Source organism: Eulemur rufifrons, chromosome 17, assembly GCF_041146395.1.
Source record: "Eulemur rufifrons isolate Redbay chromosome 17, OSU_ERuf_1, whole genome shotgun sequence".
NCBI classification, from domain to species: Eukaryota; Metazoa; Chordata; class Mammalia; order Primates; family Lemuridae; genus Eulemur; species Eulemur rufifrons.
In genome coordinates this window covers 65,655,842-65,677,955 of record NC_090999.1, presented here as the reverse complement: position 1 = coordinate 65,677,955, position 22,114 = coordinate 65,655,842, and the positions used below count along the sequence as shown (strand labels likewise).

General features: G+C 39.2%; 1 protein-coding gene across 1 annotated transcript in view; it reads right to left on the bottom strand.

The window, feature by feature from the left end:
- The window catches only part of RHOBTB3 (Rho related BTB domain containing 3), a 56,497-nt gene extending 36,426 nt beyond the window's left edge, over nt 1–20,071 (bottom strand). Inside the window, exons 1-5 of the mRNA XM_069492839.1 lie at nt 19,564–20,071; nt 19,169–19,394; nt 14,400–14,586; nt 5,403–5,557; nt 2,108–2,219 (exon numbers count right to left, since the gene is read on the bottom strand). Of these exons, the coding sequence (XP_069348940.1) occupies nt 2,108–2,219; nt 5,403–5,557; nt 14,400–14,586; nt 19,169–19,394; nt 19,564–19,565 (682 nt within the window). The 5' untranslated portion in view covers nt 19,566–20,071. The remainder of the gene's footprint in view (nt 1–2,107; nt 2,220–5,402; nt 5,558–14,399; nt 14,587–19,168; nt 19,395–19,563) is intronic.
- Nucleotides 20,072–22,114: the final 2,043 nt, after the last annotated feature.

Here is a 22,114-nt window from a genome sequence, read left to right as displayed (position 1 = left end):
AAACAGCCTTGTGAAAGTTGAGACTGCATTTGCTGAAGGGACACTTTTGAAGGCCCTGTCTACTATATCATGTAGTGCGCTCAAATGAAGATCCACACAAGAAATTTCTTCTAGCACTAAATGGCAGGAAATGTTTTGCTTTCTCTGAGGAACTATATTTTCACTTTTTATTGTTTGTTTTTTTTGTGTTTCTCTCTTTTTTTTTTTTTGTTTTTCTCAATAGTTTCATTTTTCTGAGGATGTTTTCTCTTCTTGATCAATAAGAACTAAGAACCAGCTATGTACATTGTTTATTTGGTCATTTCTCACCCATCTTCTAATCTAGAAAGTACTTAAGTCCCCAAGGTTTGCTCCATGACAGACTATGTCTCCTCTTTCACTTTGCAAACCGGGAAGTTCAAAGCCAGGTATGTATCATTTATGGCCCATATATCTGCATCCATCCCTTCCTTCCTTCCTTCCTTCTTCTTTTTCTTCTCCTTCCTTCCTTCCTCTTTTTCCCTCCCTCCCTCCCTTCCTTCCTCTTTTTTCCTCCCGCCCTCTGTCCCTCCCTCCCTCCCTCCCCTCCTTCCTTCCTTCCTTCCTTCCTTCCTTCCTTCCTTCTGATTGATTGAGACAGGGTCTCAGTATGTTGCCCAGGCTGGACTCCAACTCCTGAGCTCAAGAGATCCTCCCACCTCAGCCTCCCAAGCAGCTGGGGCTACAGGCATGTGCCACCACACTCAGCTTTATAGCTGCATTTTTTTAAACCTGGAAATGATCTCCCACTTTAATTCTTTTTAATTCCCATCCTCCCACCTCCCCAGTCCATTCTAATTTATATTTTCCTGATTTTTATTTATATTCATTTATTCAACATTTATCAAGTGCCTACATTTTAAAAACAATATCTAAAACAAATTAATCTGATAGAGTACCAGTCTACTATTTCTATCACAAAATTATGCAAAAAAAATTCAGATTAACAGTTGATATAATTTATTTATAACTTTATTTTCCCCTAATTTTGTTATTTTTTATTTTTTTATTTTATTTATTTTTTTTTTTTTTGAGACAGAGTCTCACTCTGTTGCCCGGGCTAGAGTGAGTGCCGTGGCTTCAGCCTAGCTCACAACAACCTCAAACTCCTGGGCTCAAGCGATCCTCCTGCCTCAGCCTCCCGAGTAGCTGGGACTACAGGCATGCGCCACCATGCCCGGCTAATTTTTTGTATATATATATTTTAGTTGTCCATATAAATTTCTTTCTATTTTTAGTAGAGACGGGGTCTCACTCTTGCTCAGGCTGGTCTCGAACTCCTGACCTCGAGTGATCCACCCGCCTCGGCCTCCCAGAGTGCTAGGATTACAGGCGTGAGCCACTGCGCCCGGCCGGTTTTCCCCTAATTTTGCATTAAGAAAATTTTCAAACACTCAAAAAAGTTGAAAGAATGATATAATGAACACACATATATCCTCCACTCAGATCCTGCAGTTATTAACATTCTGTCATTAATGTTGCCTTATCTCTAGATAGACAGAAACACACACACACACACACACACACACACACACGCAGCTGAACCATTTAAAAGTAAGCTGCAGTCATCAGGACACCTTGGCTCTAAAATACTTTCACGTCCATCTCCTAAGAATAAGAACATTCTCCTATTAATCATATCACCATGATCATACATAAGAAAATTAACAGTAATTCCATATCATCATCTGATTTCCACTCCATTTTAAATTTTGCCCGTGTTCCAAGAATATCATTTAGATGTTTTTTTTGAACCAGTATCCAATCAAGGTTCACGCATTGCATTTGGTAGTCATTTTGCATTGGACTTTAATCTAGAATAGCTCCACCACACACACAATTTTTAAGAGGCTGTAGGCTCAACTTTTAAGACAGTATTTCTCAAAATGGGGTCTAAGTACCAATCTGCTTCAGCATCACCTGGGAAGTTTATTCAAGCAGATTCCAGGCCCTTTCCCAGGTTTACTGAATCAGAACGTTAGGAAAGTCCTGGTCGTACTCAAATTTCAGAACAATTGCACTAAGACCTCTGAGAAATGGTCTGTAATAAGTGTTCACTGCATGTCCAGACAGACGCTAATAAATGTACCTGGTTGTTCGAGCTGAGGCGGTCTAATTCCATGGAATGAGCTGCTCATTTTTCTTTTCTTCATCTTTTCACTTGTCTTCTGATTTAAGGCTTGAATCATAAAATACTCCAACTAAAACATGAATCAAATTTTAATTAGAGGTCCAACAAGATTACACATCTAACATGATAATTTGGACCCCAAATCACATTTGTCAAATGTTTTAAATGTCCGTGCCATGTATATGTATGCATTAGCAAACACCTGTAAGCAATTTTTTTAATTAAAAAAATGTATCTAGTGGAACAGATTGGGCCTTGCCTGCACACAAATAAACAATCCATTCAAGAATAAATTGTTTATTCTCTTTTTTTAGAGATGGGGTCTCACTGTTTTGTCCAAGCTAAACTCAAATTCCTGGGCTCAAGGGATCTTCTCGCCTCAGCCTCTGCGTAGCTGGGACTACAGGCACATGCTACCACACCAGGCTATTCTTTTGAATAATCAAAAAAAGTGAAGCACTACAACTGTGCGGCTATCAGTAATTTTCTCAGTGAGTAGCCACCCAACCACCGCAGTTAATACTAGTGAAATTCAAAGCAGTAACACATCTGGTTCCATGTCTATAAATGTTCCTATCAGCTAGGAAACTTCACTTTTTTCTCTTGAAATCTGTTCTTTACAAATTAAAAATCTCATCCACATGCACTTACATAGCTCCAGGCCTGTGCCCTCCCTTGCAAGGCCTGGGGCAAAAGTACAAATGGAGGTCCACCCACCATATACCTAAATATTTAAATGCCGTAAATCAAGAAAACAAACTGTTATGTAAAAGATATTCTATACTCCTCCTTTGACAAATACATTATCACAAAAGCCTGGCAGGCCAGATTTAGATTTAAATTCCAAGACTCCTCGGAGGTTCATGCAGTACAGGGAGAGCTGGTCCTTAACTCCTGCCCCAAGACCACCCCGCCTTTTCTCACCCTGTTCCATCCCATGCTTGGAGGAGCTTTGTGCACACAAGTGGATGTCTAAGCTCCATCCACTCTCCCCTCTCCCATTCCTCATAAATAGTCTCCCTGGCCACCTCTCAGGCCTAGGGGTGCACACACCAGCAATGTGGTCCACTTTCAGGAGGATGGACCCAGGAAAGTGTCCTGAACAGGCCCAAGAAACAGACTGAGGACCAGTGGTTAGAGAACTCTGGCATTCCAGGTTTAGAAGCACAGTCATAGCACTGTCCAATAAAAATTTCTGTGTTGATGGAGATGTTCTGTATTATCTACACTATCCAATTCAGTAGCCACTAGCCATATAAAGCTCTAGAGCACCTGAAATGTGGCTAGCATGCTCGAGGAATTGATTTTTATTTCATTTCAATTAATTTAAATATAAATAGCCACATGTGGCTAGTGGTTCCATACTGAATGGTATACATCTAGAAGGGGGATACCAGCTCGAGGTGGGCACATCCCTTGGCTCCATTGACTTGTGTGTGCCCTGTGGAGAGGGGTGCAACTAGAGGAGGGTCAGATGGGGGTCTCTAAAGCTCAGGGCAGGTGCCCCTCTTGCCCAGGGATGTGGCTAGCACTGCACAGCTCTTCATCCCTGATTCTTAAACAGAAAATTTTAAATGATCCTTTCATTCTAACATTATCATCTCTAACCATGTTCTTGCAAATGCCATTATTTCTTACACTCAAGATCCCATTGTACTTTACTAGAGAGTAATGGATCTAAAGAGATCATCCTAATCTTACTTCCATATTTTCATCAAGTCCTGAGTTAAGGAAAAAAGAAACTGCCATGTCTTTCTCCCAACCTTGATCACAACTTCAATCCTCAACATGCCTCTAACCCTAACTGCAACATTAGGTGTTAGAGAAAAAGAGAAACAAGGAATGGAGAGAATAGAAAGAGAGAAGAGAAAGTGGGAGTCGGAGGGTGGAGGAATGACCCTGAGATTTCAGGTTCAGGATCCTGGAATGTGGAACAAGGAGACTTAAGGCTCCCAAGGGAACCAGCCTTCTCTTCACCAAATGAGACCAAATCCAACCGATGAAACTTCTCAACAAATGAAACCAAACCATCTTTTTTCCCCCAACTCCCTAGGTGTTTCAGGGAAATGCATCATTCTTGACCAAATTAATATATTTTTTTAAGCCACCACAATATCATCTGCTAGGAAAGTTAGATTTCACCTCTCTGTCTTTCTGCCCACTGCTTATCACTATAAACAAATATGACAAAAGTTTTCATATGTCAAATATGACAGTTATTGATAATATCAATATCGTAAGTAAATCTTCCTTAATGCCATAATATTAATGTTTATATTACTAGGTGAAAATAGCCATTTGTATTTGATAGAAATTAGCACCATTTATATTTGGTCTTTATTTTACCCAGTGTAGTTAACTCCAGAACAAATAAAATTTCTGTAGTCATCTGTAGAAACCTCAACATTTCAACAGGAATGTCTGTGATGACCTTATGGCGTACTGGAAACAGCACTTGATGAAGAGCTAGGGAACTGCTGGAGGATGCCAAAGTGCTCCTGCTGAAGGTAGGGTTTTCTTTGGTTTTAACCTCTCATCATTGTTCATCAGATTTGTTTGTTGAGAGGATTCACTTCTTGGAGGGTTGGAAAGATAGTTTCCAAGTCAGTAAATTCTGAAATGATACAACCCCACAGTATTCTCCAAGGACCCTACAGTCCTAATATTATAGGGTAGGTGCTATGTGTTAAGATGAGCCTCAAAGCGACCGCAGGACCCAGTAAATGCCACTGCAGTCGAGCGTGCAAACCCTGGCTCCCCACATATCCAACAAGAAGCTATTTGTACAAGTAGTTCCTCTGACTATGGTTGAGCTATGACAAGGTTAGGAGGATATAAAATCTTGCCAAAGCACACATAGTGAAAGAAAAATTATTCTTTTCAACTAGTAGATGGAAAGAACCAGGGCCCACTGGTTCAGGCTGCCAGGCTTGTTCAGCCGTATAAAGATTACTATTAAAACTGACATCACAGGTTTGGGGAAGTAAACAGGTTTTTGCTATGTATAACAAAGACCAGCCAAATGTCACCAAATGAAAAATTCCAAAATATCATATTAGACAATAGAAAATATTTCATTTGGAGGAAAAAACCTATAATTTTACTCCAATAAAACCTTTGCTACTTACTACTCTCATTTTATTTCTCAAGGGTAAGACTACTCATCCTTTTAAAACTGAAGTTCTAATTGATGTCCTACAAAATAACTAAAGGCTGAAAAAGGACTTTACACATAACAGGAATTTCCACTTACCACTCCTCCAAAATATTTCCCTATGTAGAAGTCATCAAGGCTATGGAGTTCAAGGTAGGTAGCTCCTAATTCTTTAGCAAGTTGGATCCCTTCGGTTGTACTAACACAGCTCCCTCTATCTGAGGTACATAGTGGGCACGTACAAGGTAATTCTTCTGAGAAAACAAATTTGAAAACAAAGAGCTTTGAAATTAAACAAAAAAAAAAAATGTAGACAATCTGAATGTTAAATAACAAAGGGCTCCTACCAGAACCACAGTACAAGAGCATTCAGTACATCTACTATCCACTAGACTCTGAATAATAAGTGTTAATAATAATACAAAGGTCCCTAAATAAACAAGCATTAGCTGCAAGAAGAATAAATACTATTTTAGAAAATAGAAGAATTTAAAAATAGGTGAATGAATATCATCAAGGCTACTATAGAAATTAGACCTACCAGCCAATAATGGCAGCACTGCTTCTTTCTACATAACCTTGACATCCAGAATATCAATATCTCTAGGCAGGTAGAAAAGATTACAAATTTAACAACTTGCTTGCCATAGAAAGCATTGAAAACAGTGGACTCGCACTTTTTCTGTAGTAAACTCGAAATATATTTACAAAGTTTGAATAAACCTTATAGTTTTATTTTAATCGAACCCTCAATTTGACCTGATTTTCAAGGCTTCAAACTGTCACTCCCTTTGTAAATTTCAGAGACATGTATTCTTATTAATGCATACATTTCAATCATTAGGCTCTAAAGCATTGAACTTCAGAGATCAAATTCAATCACTATTTTTTCTTTAAAATTAAAAAATTTAAAACTGACAGAATAAAAAGTATTTACTCAAGATATACAACTATTATGTACCCATAATAATTAAAAATTTTTAAAAAGTATTTATTCAAAAAGTGAAAAGTCCCAAGATTCACGGTTGTACCATGTATAGACCTACAGCTGGGAAGGTGGCTGATAAACCTATCTACAAGAACACTTCCTTGTAAGGCTAAAAATATGTGCTCCATTCCATATTTGTCAGCTAGCTTTGTTTTGCTTCACAACCATATCATATGTGTCACTGTTCAAAAGGCTGCCAGGTCACCGGGTCAGAAGAGGGTAAATTTATTTTCAGAAATGCATGTTGTTGTAGGCTGGCCTTCCTGGGAAGCAGACTCTGAGATGGAGACTGGCGTACTGGAGGTTCATCGGGGGTGATCTTAGGAACAACTTTTCTCAGGGGTGAGGGATGCAGGACTGGGCAGAGGAAAATTTGAACTGCAGTGCAGTCGCAACCCAGACCACAGCTGACCCTACTGCACAGGGCTTGGGAGCTTAAATGGCCTTTTAAAGTTGTTCCACATTTGGGGAAAGGCAGTTTTATATCTCATCCCTAAAATGACCAGTAATTAGACAAGGGCTGCACCTGTGGAGGGGGCATAACTTTGGGCAAGACAGCTGCCAACAGCAGAGAGTAAAGCCTAGAAAGGGACTCCACTGTGCACCATCAGCAGCCAACATGCTCAGTAACTGAGGAAGTAAGTACAGCGACCCTGAAAGGGCATTTCAGTGACTCTCCATAGCCTGCAACACAAATCTCCTACCAATGAAGAGGGAGCACATATATGTACATAGACGTATATACTAAGGATATTTAGTGTACATGCATACTATATATGTAAAAATGCATGCATGCACAGATACACATGACTTAGATAATTTTAGCTTAATTGAAAGCATTTTAGAGCTCAGAGACCACGTATTCACATCCTCATTTTACAGAAGAGGAAATGGAGGCTTTGAGAGGTTATGTGACTTGTCCACATCTCCTTGTGAGTCAAAGACAAACAAACAATAATAAAACTATCACTTGCTCCACCTGATAAAAGTGACATCAGAAGATAAGATAAAAATTTAATTTGAGTAAAGAATTACTGATTCCAAAGATACAGTGACTTAAAAATTAAGCTTGGGTTCTCTAAATTATGCTATAAATTCTAATTTGAGCTTTTGCCTTTACTTTTTCTAAGATCATTTTAGGTTTAGGGCAAATAAAGTTTTCATGCAGAATTTAGCCTGTCTTGAAAAATAACACATTGGTATTCTGCATTCTTTACAAAGCCCTCATAAACAGTGCCTTTAATTTTCTGAAGACAGAGGCCTTCTTATATCTACAAAGCTCTCCTTATGTCCGTGGAATGGGGTGGGTAGGCAGATCATCTTATTAAACTTTATTTCTGCACAAAAATCAAGCAAAGTCAGTAGTATTTCAAGTGAACACAATGTAAAATAATTTTTACCAAACAATCTTAATTTGAGGTAAAAATACAACTAATTTCAGGTTTCAGCCAGCTGAGTGGGGTTTCCATTGTGTGTAGCTATAACCATCTTACCGACACACGTTCCTAGAAAATGCCTCCTTATGGCTAATCTTTGCATCTCTTTTATGTCACCAAAAGACATTCTTTTTGTTCACTCACCAAAAAAGAAAAATACCTAGTCATTACACACCATATTGTGCTGTAAATCAGCAGCCACTTAGCTACTTACCCTTTATCTGGATTCTAAAATATTATTTGTTAAATCCTTCTTCACAGGCTTTTGTTCCTAATTAGTTATTCTGTAATTCTCTTTGGAACCATTCCTATATTCTTCCGTATCAATCAACTATATAATCTTAGATTCTAAGTGCAAGTCTGACTTGTGTTGGTTCTAGCAGGAGAACCAACAAAACATTTCTGGATTAAATAAATTTACCCTGAGTATTTTATCAGGAACAATCAGTGGACCCAAAATAAATTTAACTTGTGGTGCCTCATGGTCACAGGAACTCTGAATCAGGGTGCTACATTTTTCTAGCTAACACTGTAGTCTTTTTTTTTCTTACATGTTATCTTTTAAGATATTATCATAAAATGTCTACTTTTTTTTTTTTTTTTTTTTTAAAGCAAACACAATGTAACTCTGGCATTCAAATGAATGGCATCTCTTTCAAAGTAATGGCCTTGGGAACCTGCAGGGTAATTCTTACAATGTTGCCACTGCTTGAAAGTTTTAAAAATTCTTTTCAAAAATTCTAGCCTAGCAAAGGACGAGGCTCCACCAGAGCTTCAAAAATAATGGAAAGACAGGATGCCTGTCTTCGAGAGATTAAGGCTATGAAGACATCCTGGGCATATTCTAAAAAAATTTCTCCTTTAAAGATAGATTCAATATTTAGTAAAAGCTAAAATTTATGCAGAGCCAAGTATGATGAAGACATCCACGCAGTCAGGCTTATCAAAAACATATGTAACAAAGGAGAGATGAAACTGATCATATTTGCTCAACTAATTCTAAAAAGAGTTCCAAGAGAATTAGCAGGAGAGCTCCCAGCACAGTTTTATGTATTGTAAAGGATATGGGGGCAAGGGGAAGTGTGTGTGTTTGGGGGGGGGGGTGGCGAAGGCAGGGAAACAAAGGTCTTCAAGTTGAATGTTGAATAGCCAGATTCAGGTTTGTAATTACTTTGTAATCATATGATAAATTAATTTCATCTTGTTAGTGAAATTGATTTTTTCACTTATTTAGATCATCCATAAAACCATTCATTCACTCATTGAACAAATGTTTCTTGAGCACCTACCTGCCATCAGGCACTAGGGATATAAAGATGCAAAGATAAAAGAAACTCACAGTCAAACTGAGATGAGATAGACATGATTGCAAACAATTGTAACGAAATATAATAAGCACTAAAATAAAGGTATACAAAGTCACCATGGGAACAGAGGAGAGGAAATTAACTCTGTCTAGGGGGAATTACAGAAGGCCTCACAGAAAAGGTGATGCTTTAAAGGACAAACTCAAATCTGCTATGCAGATATGATAGGGGCTGTGCAGAGGGGGCTATATCCAGACTCCAGTCAGGATATAACATATGTAGAGGCCTGCATGTGAGCAAAAAGAGAACACATTCATTTCCAGGTTCAAGATGGCAGCTGAGCCCATACTGCAATCTCCCTCCCTGCCAAAGTACAGAGATGATGAAATAAGAGCGGGGGAGGGAGGGAAGGAGGAAATAATGAGGGGAGAGGAAAGCATGGAGGCAGGAGAGAGGGAGGAAGGACTGAATATACAGCAACACTCAAAAACTAGAGGAGAGACCTCAACAGCTCAGAAGCTAGGAGTGTCTGAGAGAATGATGGCAGGACCAGAGAGGAATCCTGAAGCTCAGAGCACAGGTACGCCCTGCAGCAACGTCAGGAGTGCTTGCTGCCCAACAACGGGGGAGCAAGAAGTGGGAGCAGGCCAAGGGCGCTGACTGGAGGTTAGCTGGAGTGCCCAGTAGAAGCAGCCAGGCCTGCTGATCCTGTGTGTAGTCCCACTTCCACCCCTCCCCAGACAGCAGGTGGGCAGCAGAAGAGGAAGGCATCAATCCAAAAGGGAAAGGAAACTGCAAAAGTAGACAAATCAAAACTTACCCAATGTTTGAGAAGCATCCACACCATGAAATAAACTCCCATCAACTGGAAAGACTTAGAATGACCACTCAAAACCAGACTTAACAGACCAATCAAAACAGAATTATTATGTAGAATTAATTATCCTGAGAGCTTTTTTTTTTTAAAGTATTTGCATCCTTAAGACAGAAACAAGAAATTATGAAAATAATCAATCAGCAATCTTAGATATGAAAAATCTGTTGAAAAAAAAATTTAATAAAGCAGAATAGAACAGACCCAGTAGAACTAATGTGTGAACTGGAAACAAAGGCTATGGAATTCTCCCATAATGCAGCATAAAGAGATAAAGGGAGTTTAAAAGAATCAGAGGAGAGACCCAGAAGTTTCCACATTAGTCTAGCAAGAGCCCCAAAAGGAGAGAATAGAGAAAAAGGAGGGAAGGTGATGTCCGAAGAAATTAGAAAGTTGACACTTTCCTAGATCTAAATTAAGACATTAAGTTCTCCAAGTAGTTCAGTGTGGTGCAATAAAAGATTGTGCCCTACAAGGTTCTAGAAGTAGTCAGAGGCTAGATCATGAAGGATCTTGTATCTCAGGTAAGGATTTTATAATAGAAAGTTATTGAAGTGACATATGAATACTGGACTAGAATAAGAGTATCAGTGGGAACCCACGATTTAAAAAAATATATAATCCCTGGCTCTAACCAATGAAAGGGCCTAGAAGCAATGATACCTAAAGTAATGGGCATCCAAGAGCCCAGATTTTGGTTTTAAATATCATTACCCACTAAAAGAAATCATAGCTCCCTGAAGAAATGGCTGATTCCAGGGCTGAGACAGGGAAAGTCTAAGATTAGCCTGGAATGTCTTATGCTGGAAAATAAGGAAGGGCTTAAAAACTGGAGCTACCTTGAAAAGGCCCCCTCTAGGCAAATCTGGGGCAACGTGAATATCAGAAAGAATAATCGTAAGAACAGATTATAAAATAAAATGCAAAGCCGTGAATCCTAATGATTCTAAAAGAAACAATGCAAGAGCAGAGAGAAGGGAAAGCTCCATTTGCAGAAGAATATCAAATAAGAAGTATAGAAGGAATGATAGAAAATCACTATTTTGCGAGCACATTTATCATAAATGAAGGAATTATGCAAAACAATGGGCCCAGGTTCTTTAAAAATGCCAATGTCATGAAAGACTCCAAAAAAACATTGGGAAACTGCTCTGGATTAAAAGAGGCTAGAAAGATATGACAACTAAATACAATGTGTAATTCCTAATTGTATCCTGAATTGGTAAAAAACAAAGCAAAACAAAAAAAAAATAGCTACAAAACACATTACTAGAACAATTGGGAAAATGTAAATATGGATTATATTTTAAATATTAATAGCATAATAGATGACAGTATGTGAAATTTCTTGAGTGATCGTTATATTATGATTAATAGAATGATCTTGTTTTAGATGATATCTGAAGTAATTAGGAGTGAAAAAAATCCATAGTTTATAATTTATTCTCAAATGGTTCAGATAAAAAAAGTGTGTGTGTGTGTGTGTGTGTCTGTGTGTGTGTGTGTGTTTATAACTTCTGGGGTTCAATTCTTGTCAATTGTCTTAAGTCTGAAATTTTTCAAAATGAAAGTTAGGGGAAAAGAAGAAAGTTCTGGAAGAATTGAAAGCATTGAGTGTCATGATCTGACTGTATTCTAGAATGATTATTCTGAGAGAATTTATTTCAGAAAGAGGCAAACCAGGAATAGGACACCAGAGGCCAATTTACCATGAAGCTGAAGATGCCTAAGCTTCAAGCCCTTTTCTTGCAGGTCTTTTTCAAGCCCCAGGAAGAACCTGAGCAATATATTTTTTCACATGGTCATGTGCTTTTGTAAAATTTACAAAATAAGATATTTAGTCAAGACCATTATCTCTTTTCACTCCAACTTGCTTCACCTTGTATCAGGCAGCTCTGGAATAATCATGGGCATTTAGGACTACTACTAAGGAAAATTTAACATTGGGTTTAGTGAGCTATTATTTGTGGTTTACAGTCACTTCCTTGTACAGGTGCTTGATAACTGTCCTAGCACAAGAATACTTCTGCTGCCCACAATGCAGACTTATTTGGCATCATGACACAAGGATGCTTAGCTGAAATACTAATGTAACACAAATTCTGATGCCCAGGACCAGAAAGACGTGGAGAGTGGAGAAACACGCTGGAAGAAAAAGTGATTATCATTCTCTTCTCTCTGCAGAAAATATCACAAAGTGGTTATCATATGAAAAGGTGATCAAAGACTACACAGCCCAAAAAATATAAGAAAAGTAAAGAAGTGTCAGGCTATTAAATAATAGAAACATTTTAATAACATTTGTGGTATTTGACAGCTGTTTTATATTTGTAATGTACTGTGCTTTCTTTTCTCATTCTAAATAAATATTTACTTTTGTACATATAGGTATCTGTAATTTTATTGGCTTTTTTTTCCCCCCTTACAAAGGACTTCGCAAATTGTATAAACTTGAGATCCTACAAAATCTGGAACTTCCCCTTTAGGAGACCAAAAAGAATGCTGCTATGACAGATAATTAAATGACTAGGACCTGAAACCCAAATGGGAGTGAAGAGAAAGCAATGAGTTTGAGATTTACTTAAAATGTAAAATCAAAAGAGTTTCCTAATCAACTGGATATAAGGAATGGGAGAGAGTACTGGGTCTAGGATGATTTTAGTTTGAGTGAATGGATAGGTCTGGCATCATTCACCAAGCCAGGAAATATATTTAAGAGGTGTTATCTACGAAGATGTGGGTCAGGAGAGAGACTGGAGTCAGAGGAACAAAATGGACAGTCAGCAGTGTGTATGCAGGAAAAGCCAGGGTAACAGGTTAGCCGGGTCGTGGTCTGGATGCAGAGCCCTTTGGATGCAGAGCCCACAGTGTCCTGGTGTGGGGGCGGGTGGGCAGACAGTAAGGAAGGCAGGGAATTACAGGAACCAGTAAAGAAAGAGTAGCTTTATTAAGTGGAGGAAGAGGTGTGTTTCAATAATTTGAATTGGAGAATTGTTATTACAGTGTATTAAATTTGGCAGTAAGGATATAACTGGTGTCTCCCAAGATAAACTACACCCAGGATAACTAACCTACTCCAGGGATAACACGCAGAGCCCTCACGACCTAATCACCTCCTAATGGTCCCATTTCTCAACACTGTTGCATTGGGGATTAAGTTCCCAGAACACGAACTTTGGGAAACACATGCAAACCACAGCAACTGGTGACCGAGTGAGAACTGGTGTAATTGCGAAAGATGAAGTCCGACTGTAGTGGACTCAAGAATGAATAGGAAATGGACTCAGGAAGTGTGGATAACTCAAGAATCATGGCCAGAAGGAAAAAGAAAGAAAAGAAAGTAGATGGGATATGGGGTCAAGGGTGGGTCAAGCCTGCTTTATCTGTATCTACTAATGCTAAACATACCCACCCTGTGACTCAACAATCCCACTCCTAGGTCACAACCTAACCATCATCAAAAGAAGAATGAACAAATAAATTATGGCATAGTCATACAATGGGATAATATATAGTAATAAATAAAGTACAGATAAGCATAACATGAATCTCAAAAGTATTATGCTAACTGAAATTAGCCAGACATAAGACACTACATACTGTATAATCCCATTTGTAAAAAGTTCAAAAATAGATAAACCAAATCCATGTTGTTAGAAGTCAGAATAGCAGTTACCTCTGAGGAGGGGTATTATTAACTGGGAAGAGGCATGAGGGAGCCTTCTGGAGTGCTGCAAATGTTCTATATATACCTTGATCTATGTGATGGTCATTGGATATATACATGTGTAAAAATGCATAAGCTGCACTCTAAGATGAGTGAATTTTATGTCCTTTACTTTGCTATACTTCAATAAAAAAGTAAAAAAAGAAATAAGAATAAAATTTTAAAGACAGCTTTACTAAGAAAATACCACTAAGAAGATCTGTGAAATACTACCAAATCAAAGCGAATTCTGAGTTGGCCCTAAGATATTTGACAATAATATGAAAAGCAGCAATGGCTGAAACTGTCTGAACCAAAGGAATCCATCAGCAATCCTTTCTCTTGGGCAGTATCGTCAGTGTTTTCAACTCACTCATTATTATCTACCTAAAAATCTGGCTTGCAAGCCTGCATCTTTATATGGATCATCTGTCCTTCCCCATTGGATAGACTTTTACATTGTCAAAAAGAGTTTTCTAGGGCTCCGTGTCAGCTTAATACCTCTCATATGTCAAAAGAATGCAATCGCTGACTTCCTTCATTACTGTAGGAGAGCCATTCAGAAGACAGATTTGTACCCATCAGAATCAGCAGGTATTTGTCACCTTCTCCTTTGTTGTCTTATTATCATATCAAATGATGAGGAGATAATAGCTGGCAGTTGAACCCAAGTCTTTTTGGTTTTCAAAAAAAAAACCTGTATTAATCATTAACAAACTTAGCCCTAAATTAAAATTAATATGGTACCTGCATGCTCACTATAAAAAAGAAAATTAAATACTTACCATTTTGTCTGGTACCAACGGCAGCAATGATTACTGGAACTGAATTTAATGCTCTTTTTATCACTGGAATATAATTATCCTTTACTTCATGAAATGAAAACTTGTCATTTACGTTGTATTTGATCACAATGATGTCGGCGCCCCCGATTAGATTTCGAGAGGTGTACCAATCACTGTCAAATATGTCCTAAACCAAAATGCAAACAGCAATCTTTAGTCTTTTTGTCTTCAAATCAATCATGAAATAAACTATATTAGTTTAAACATTTTGCTATATTTTAATTTTTAGAATTCATAAACAGAAATTCATATTCAAGTAACTACATAAAATTAAAAATGTTTGAAGTCTACTAACTCTATTTTTTAAAAATTCTACTTATTCATTTAGCCCAGGCTAGTATTTATTGTTTAAACAGGAGATCTAGAGAATTTCTGAGAGACTGATAAAATAAGCAACTCTTTCAATATTTGTACTTAAAAATAAGCACTTGGTTTTAAAGTTATACTAAGTTTTTATCACCTAATAGTTTCAAAAATGCAATGTTACGGCATTAGATGGAAGAACATCAGCATGAGTAACAAAGCTTCAAAGGACTTCCTGTGACCCAGTTAGACACTGCAGGATTTTTCAGTGTTTTGAACTGCAATACATTATGAATTCTGTGCAACTCCATATATTTTATTCTTATTTGCAAAATTCATACATATTTTTCAACTTTATCCATCCTTTGGACAGTACTGGATATGTACAGTGTGTACCTGGGGGTGGTGGAAGTATGCCTACATAAAAAGATACAGTGTATTACAAGGTAACATGGTAAGGAATATATGTGCAATTCAAGTATTTTGCTCATATAAATTAAAAATTCAGGATAAACCCTTCTAGTTCTGAAATCTTTACTTCTGTACTACAGTTAATAACATTTATGTTTAGAATTGGACCCATAAGTGATTTATTATGAAGCCTATTCCTTTAAAATGTAGTGCTTTGATATTTTAAAAATAATTTTTTAAAAATAATTTTTCCAAGTTTTTGTGTGAATAGTGGGTATAAGGAAAATATCTTTATGTATCTTAATTCCACTGCCAAATATGCACTAGTAGCTTTTTTCTCATACTCTAGTTAACTATTAATCATTATTTGTCCCTTCATGTGGCCTTTGGTATGTATTTCTAGGATGTAATAAAGCTAGCTTAAGGTAACAGACAGCTGGATGTGGCTAACACATCCAAAAGCTGTTGGGCGATGAAAGTTTGCACTTTGAAATATGAGTCCAAAACAGGGTTAATAGTGTTTGACTCAACCAAAGTCTACGTGACAGAGATTTTATCCCATGACGGAAAATTCTGGAGGAGTGTTCCACAGCAATGCCCTTTCGCAGAGAGAGCTTCTGCTTACCAGTATCTCCCCCAATTCCCTACAGCCTCCCAACTGCCCATCTCCCACAAGTACACTCAAAGCAACAAGATTTGCAGAATTTTTAGGTGTGAATACCCTACTGAAATAAAGTAGGATGGAGAGAGCATTTTTGAAGGACGTTTAACAGAATCCAAAAAAATAAAAGGCAAAGCGTGGCATATGAGCATCAAAGACAAAGGCTTGAACTTGGTGGAGGGTGTAAGCAGGGGAGAAATGAAGTGGAACACAGTGCAAGAAGGTGGGAAAGCTTCCCAGCAGAGCTCTCCTCTAATTTGCAAATCCCAAACCACAAAACGTATGCAGCTCCAACTGTATCTGTTATAGTGTTCAAGTTCTAAATATACAATTATCACAGAGTACATAAGGATTACAAAGAAAGAGGACAAAGTCAGATAAATGGGATAAAAACTAAATATAAGTGGTACTAATATTAAACAGCCGTTTAACTCTGAGAGAATAAATCAAAAGTAGCTGCTTTTTGCATTCTAAATAGTTAAACATTCCAGAGTTACTGACGAGGTATATGGGGAGGGAGAGGACATTTAAGGGAAAATGTTGAGGAAAAAAATGGGCTTAAGCATCATTAACTCTGTGGGATTGGGAATGTAAAGACTATAAATACTTTTATTTGTAATACAAATCAGAGCGTCAAACCCGGCACAAGAAAATTATGAATCTACTACCTCACTGCTTTTTATGGAATGTTTTTAATAAACAAGAAAAGACCTAGAAATGTGAAATGAAATAATACTATAACTGCACAAAAAAAGGGATGGGTAAGAGATAAAGACATACTAAATATTTAATAATAAGCTGCCACTAATGAATGCAAAGCACATTTATTTTAAAAGTGCCAAGTACATAAGGCAAGGATCCAGGGTAAGGTCAAGGATCTACAGAAGAGAACTAGGGAAGAGAAACACAACTATCTCATTCCAACTCGGAGGCAATAACAACACATTTCATCTCCAAACTATGTCAAAGAGAAAATGTTCCGCTAGTTTCTAAAATTATGAAGGAAATCAAAGTCTCCCACCCCATGTAAATCAGTTCCAGGATTTCCTCTAAGAGGTTATGCAACACAAGGCTTGAAGCCACATTGGAGAACTGAACTCATCTTTAAAAATTTCTACGTTGAAACAATTTTATTCTACTTGATTGTGGGACTGCAAATACAGTACCTATTAAGTGCTAACATTGCTGCCCCCACATACTGTAGCTGCATAAATCTTGAATGACATGTAGGGAAACTTTACTTTTGCTTAGTATGATACAGGACTATACTACAATTATAATAAACACTTATTATAATAGCTACCACCTATACAGCACGTGTTACATGCTAACCTCTACACTTAGAACTTTGCACGTACCAGTATCTCATTTACTCCTCAGCGCAGCTCTAGGAGGAAGGGATTGTTATGATTATTTTACCAATAGGGAAAATAAGGCTGAGAGAAAGTAAGAGATTTACCAAGGACATACAGGCATCAAGTGGCAATGTGGGGACCTGAAATCAGATCCTTTTGATACCAAAACCTATGCTCTATCTGCTCCGCTATATTTAATATTCTGATTCAGTACACATCAAATAACAGATGATTACTGCAATCAACTTTAATATTTCTGATGGGCTTTACTTACCACCAAGAGAAGAAAAACACCTTGTAAAAAAGAACTCTACGAATGTAATCTACTATGTCTGAAGATCAATATAACCTAGAAAATTGTATCTGGTTACAAACTCAGTTCCTTAAATAGGGCCAGAGTCTAACCAAACAAAAAGTGGTTATCATAACAAACCATAACAATCAGTATATGGCAAAAACCCAGCTATAGAGGCTTACTTTCTTTATCCATTTGGAAGATTTCATTTTAGTAGACAAAATACATGGGATCACAAACATTGCTTTTTGTGAAATCAACATAAACAGGAAAGGGTTAACAGCTCAAATTAAAAACAGGAAAAGCAATCCTAAGGTAATTTAGCTTCTTTTATTTCCCCTACATTTATTCACTGTAGTCACTAAATATTTGTTCAACTGCGTGTCAAACTGATAAGTTTTTACACTGTATGGTCATTCACAATGAAAGGGCCAAAGTAAAAGAAGTGTGTCATTTGCTTGCATAGATGACAGCCAGTAAGTTCTCCATCAATACTTCTTATGAACAGCATTATCACTGTCATAACCAGGGGTTTAATAGCATCTCTTACATTGAAAAGGCCTGTTTTTAGTTTATTTTAGCATATTAACATAACTTTCCTTTAACTGAAAATTTACATGGGCCAGGGATCTTTTTCCCCATAATATGGAAATTGGCATAAATTTTTTATGCATTTTTTAGGAAGGTATGCTTGTTTCCTACAGCCCTGATTCAGTTTTTGAAAATTGTTGTTTAAATGTAAAATCTCACATAATGATAATTTGTATTTTCTTTTTCAAACACTAAACTTTCTTCTGTTATACAATGCAATCTTTAGGTGAAATATATATAACTCCAATATCAGTAAAGAATCAGAATCAGAAATTTTCAAATAAGATTAAAGAAAAACATTCAAAATAGAATGTTATTGTGTACTTTAAATAGCTACATGTGTCTAGGAGCGGATTCCTTTTTCCTTTTATCAAACACTCAAAAATCAGACTATAATTTATCCACTTCACTCCAATTTTGTTCAATTATCACAAATTTAATTTTTACTTTTCCGAGCAGTATTAGTAATACTATTTCTGATTCATGAATCACTAAAAACAAATGGGTAATATACCAAGAGTATTCTGCATTATTAAAATTAAAAACTAATTAAAAATTTTCAGAGGTTAATTAATAGTGCTATAAATGAGTCGTTTAAAATTAACTCAGTCCCTTTCCCCCTTTTCCAGGGGTCCTATTTCTGAACTGTCCCAGTGAAAAGTATTTTTGCCTGCCTTGAGCTTTCAGGGGGCTGTATTTTTAGAACACTAATATTACACTATCACCCGCAGGGTAGGCATGAAAAACACTGCTCTTTGCTAGTGAAACTTAGTGACCCTGTCCCTTGGAGTTGGCACATAGAACCGCCAGCTGTCTACCAAGGGACAACCCACAGTGATAAAGTGTAGGAGCAAGTGCTTCACATTCCTGCGGGGGCTTTTTACCTCCCAAGAGTGTTCTCTGACGGGGCTACCACCCCCCTCCCCCATGAACAAAGGATCCAAGATTCTCTCAAAAAATGTTTAAAAACTCTACCCAGGTAACACGGACACTCCACATTCACGGAAGTGGGCAAAGGGGGGGCGGGAGGAAAAAAAAAAGAAAGAAAGAGAAGCTCCTTCAGCCTCGGCACGGAGCAGCTGCTGCCCCTTACCCAGACGGGACAGTCGTGGACCACCAGCTTGACGTTCCCAAACGCACTGGCCTGATACTCGGTGAACACGGGACGCGCGACCGTGCTGGTCGCGTTCAGCAACAAGCTGCTTTCGTCCCCTGAGACCAGAGGGCTTCTCCCCAGGTAAGTGCGGATGAGCCCCGACGGCCGATTGTCCTGGTGGAACGCGTCCCCCTCGTTCCCCAGCGCCACGATGTGAATGGACCTGCAGGACAGACAGGGGAGAAAAGGAGCACGGTCCGCGCGCTGGTCACTTTCCTCGGAACAGGAAGTGCGGGGGACAGCGCGCGGCGAGGATGGGCACGAGCCCCTCGGCCCGGGGCGCACGACACGCGCTCGGGGCAGACAATGGCAGGTCCGCGACGCGTACGTACATGATCTCAAATCCAAGGGCAGGGCGGCGACTCGGCGAAAAGCAGCTGCTCACGGTCTCTCGGGGCCCCTCGGCGGCGTGTTTACCCGCAATCCGCTCATCGCCGGCCGCGTCCCCCTCGCGCGCCTCCACCGCGGCGCGGCCGACGCAGAGCCGGGCCGCGCGAGCCAGCGAGCGGGCGAGCGAGCCGGGGGCCGGGGGCGTGCGAGTCGCCGAGTGCGCGCTGCCAGCCAGTCAGGAAGTGCCCGGGAACATCCCCGGGCGGCCGCCGCGAGTCGCCGGGCGCGGAGCCGGCGTGCGGCCGCGAGTGGACTCAGCTGACCGCAGTCCCCGCTCCGCCGCGCCTCCTCGGCCGGGCAGCTGTCGCCTCCCGCCGCTGCTCCTCCTCCTGGCAGAGACGGGGGTAGGAAAAAGCCAGGGCCTCCGCCCCCTCGGCGGGCCCGCGGGGCGCAGCACGTGCCGGCCCCAGGGGTCGGGCGGACGCGGGGGACGCGCTCCCCGCCGAGGCCCCAGAGCCCGGGCGGCTGCAGCCGGATACAAAGGAGCGGCCCGCGCGGGGTGCCGCGGAATATAAATTAATAAATACACCGCCCAAGCCGGAGAGCTCCCGGCCGCCAATCCGCCTGCAGCAAGTTTGTTCAACTCGAAAGGCTGTAACCAGAGCCAGGAAAGGGGGGTGGGGCGAGGAGGCCCCCGCTCGCCGAGGACTGGAAAAAAGAGGTTAGGGAAGCGAGGGATTCAGACCCGTTTGCCGCTCCGGCAACCCAGTTTACCCCCCGCTTGGCCTTGACCGAAAGTGTTTTACCACGTCTGCCACTTTGTCATTTGTCAACATGCGCTACAGCTGTTTTCCAAAATCATACTTGTGGGAAAAAATAAAGGCAACATTCATGCCGCTGCAGAAAGGCTTCTTTGTTCACACGCCAATTAATTTGCTAATGTCGCTTTGGGGGGATTATTTACTACTTCAAGCTATATTTGGCATATTTTACCGAAAATGCAGGATTTTAAGTGCTGGGATTTTTAGTGTGGTCGTTTTTAAAGGAAGTTACGTATAGGGATTTAACATGTTGGTGAGCTAAACGCCAGTTTACTTGGAGATTTTTCCATACACATTATGGCTACATATTTAATAATAGCTCCACGGACCAGCTGAAAAATAACGATATGGTAATGCAAGGATACTTAAGATTCTTTCATGGTAACACCCTGAAGTAAAGGTTATGAAAGCCCCTAAAGGGCCTCAACTGCCTCAATACAAGTAACATCGGAATCCACTCCCGATACCAAGAAGGGCCAGGGTTGACTCTGGGGCTGGACTCCTCCGTGCAACATTGAAATTCTGACAAGTACGGTGCTCTATGTTGAAAGAGTTCTCGTTTATCTTTTTTATTTATTTATTTATTTATTTATTTTGCCCTACTTTAAAACTGGGTGGTTTCTTTTCTCCCCAGAACTATTTTGAGGCTATGAAATGGGAGGTTACGGAGGAGGGCAGTAAAAACACTAAGTACGAGGCCTCTGGCATGTCAACAGCTTTCTATATGGGTCCTTATTAGTCAGCTGAAAGTAGTTTAATAGTTTCTTGTACACAGATGGATAAAATAGGAGACATTCTTTATGAGCTCACTGCTTTTTAACAAATCTAATCTCCCTTTCTGTTCAGTGTAATTTCTCTTTTAGGCACTAGAACCTAAACCATCCTGAAAAATTCAAACATACAGGATCACCTTTACTCTTGGATCAGTAGAGAATATATTTTCTCATCAGTCCCCTCCAGAAACCCGCAAGTCAAAAACAAAGACATCAGAATGAATAAATGGATAAAAACAATGTGGTACACACATGCAATGGAATATTAATCCGCCTTCAAGAAAGACGAAAATCCTACATAAGCTACAACATGGATGAACCCTGAGACTATGGTGCTAAGTGAAATAAGCCAGTTCCAAGTCACAAAAAGTGATTCCACTTATGTGAGATATCTAAAGTAGTCAAACTCTTAGAAACAGAAAGTAGAATAGTGGTTTACCAGGGCCTGGGGGAGGGGGGAAAGGGGAGTTGTTCAATGGATATAGAGTTTCAGTTTTGCAAGATGGAAAAGTTACGGAGATCTGTTGTACAACAGTGTGCATGTAGTTAATACTATGCTACTAAACAATAAAATATGATTAAGGTGATAAAATTTATGTTGTTTGTTTTTACCACAACATAAAAAATACAAAAACAAAACAAAAAGACATTAGAGGTGTGACAACTGAAAAGTGGCAGAAAGGGAGAAAGTAGTAATTTTCTTCTTCAGTTATTGAGTATATTAGCCAGGCCTGTGCCAGACAGGTATGGGAGACATTAAGGAACATAAGCCTCGGTTCTTGTCCTTGAGAAGCTAAGGCAATTAAGTCACTAGATTGTAAATATTAACACACTTAATCCTTTTGAAAACATGCTGGTTCCTTAAATAATTATGATACAGGCTGATGCATTCAGTAATAGGGATAGGTACAAAGTAAAGGATAAAGTTCAGTGAACATTAGGATGAGATCTGTGCCGCT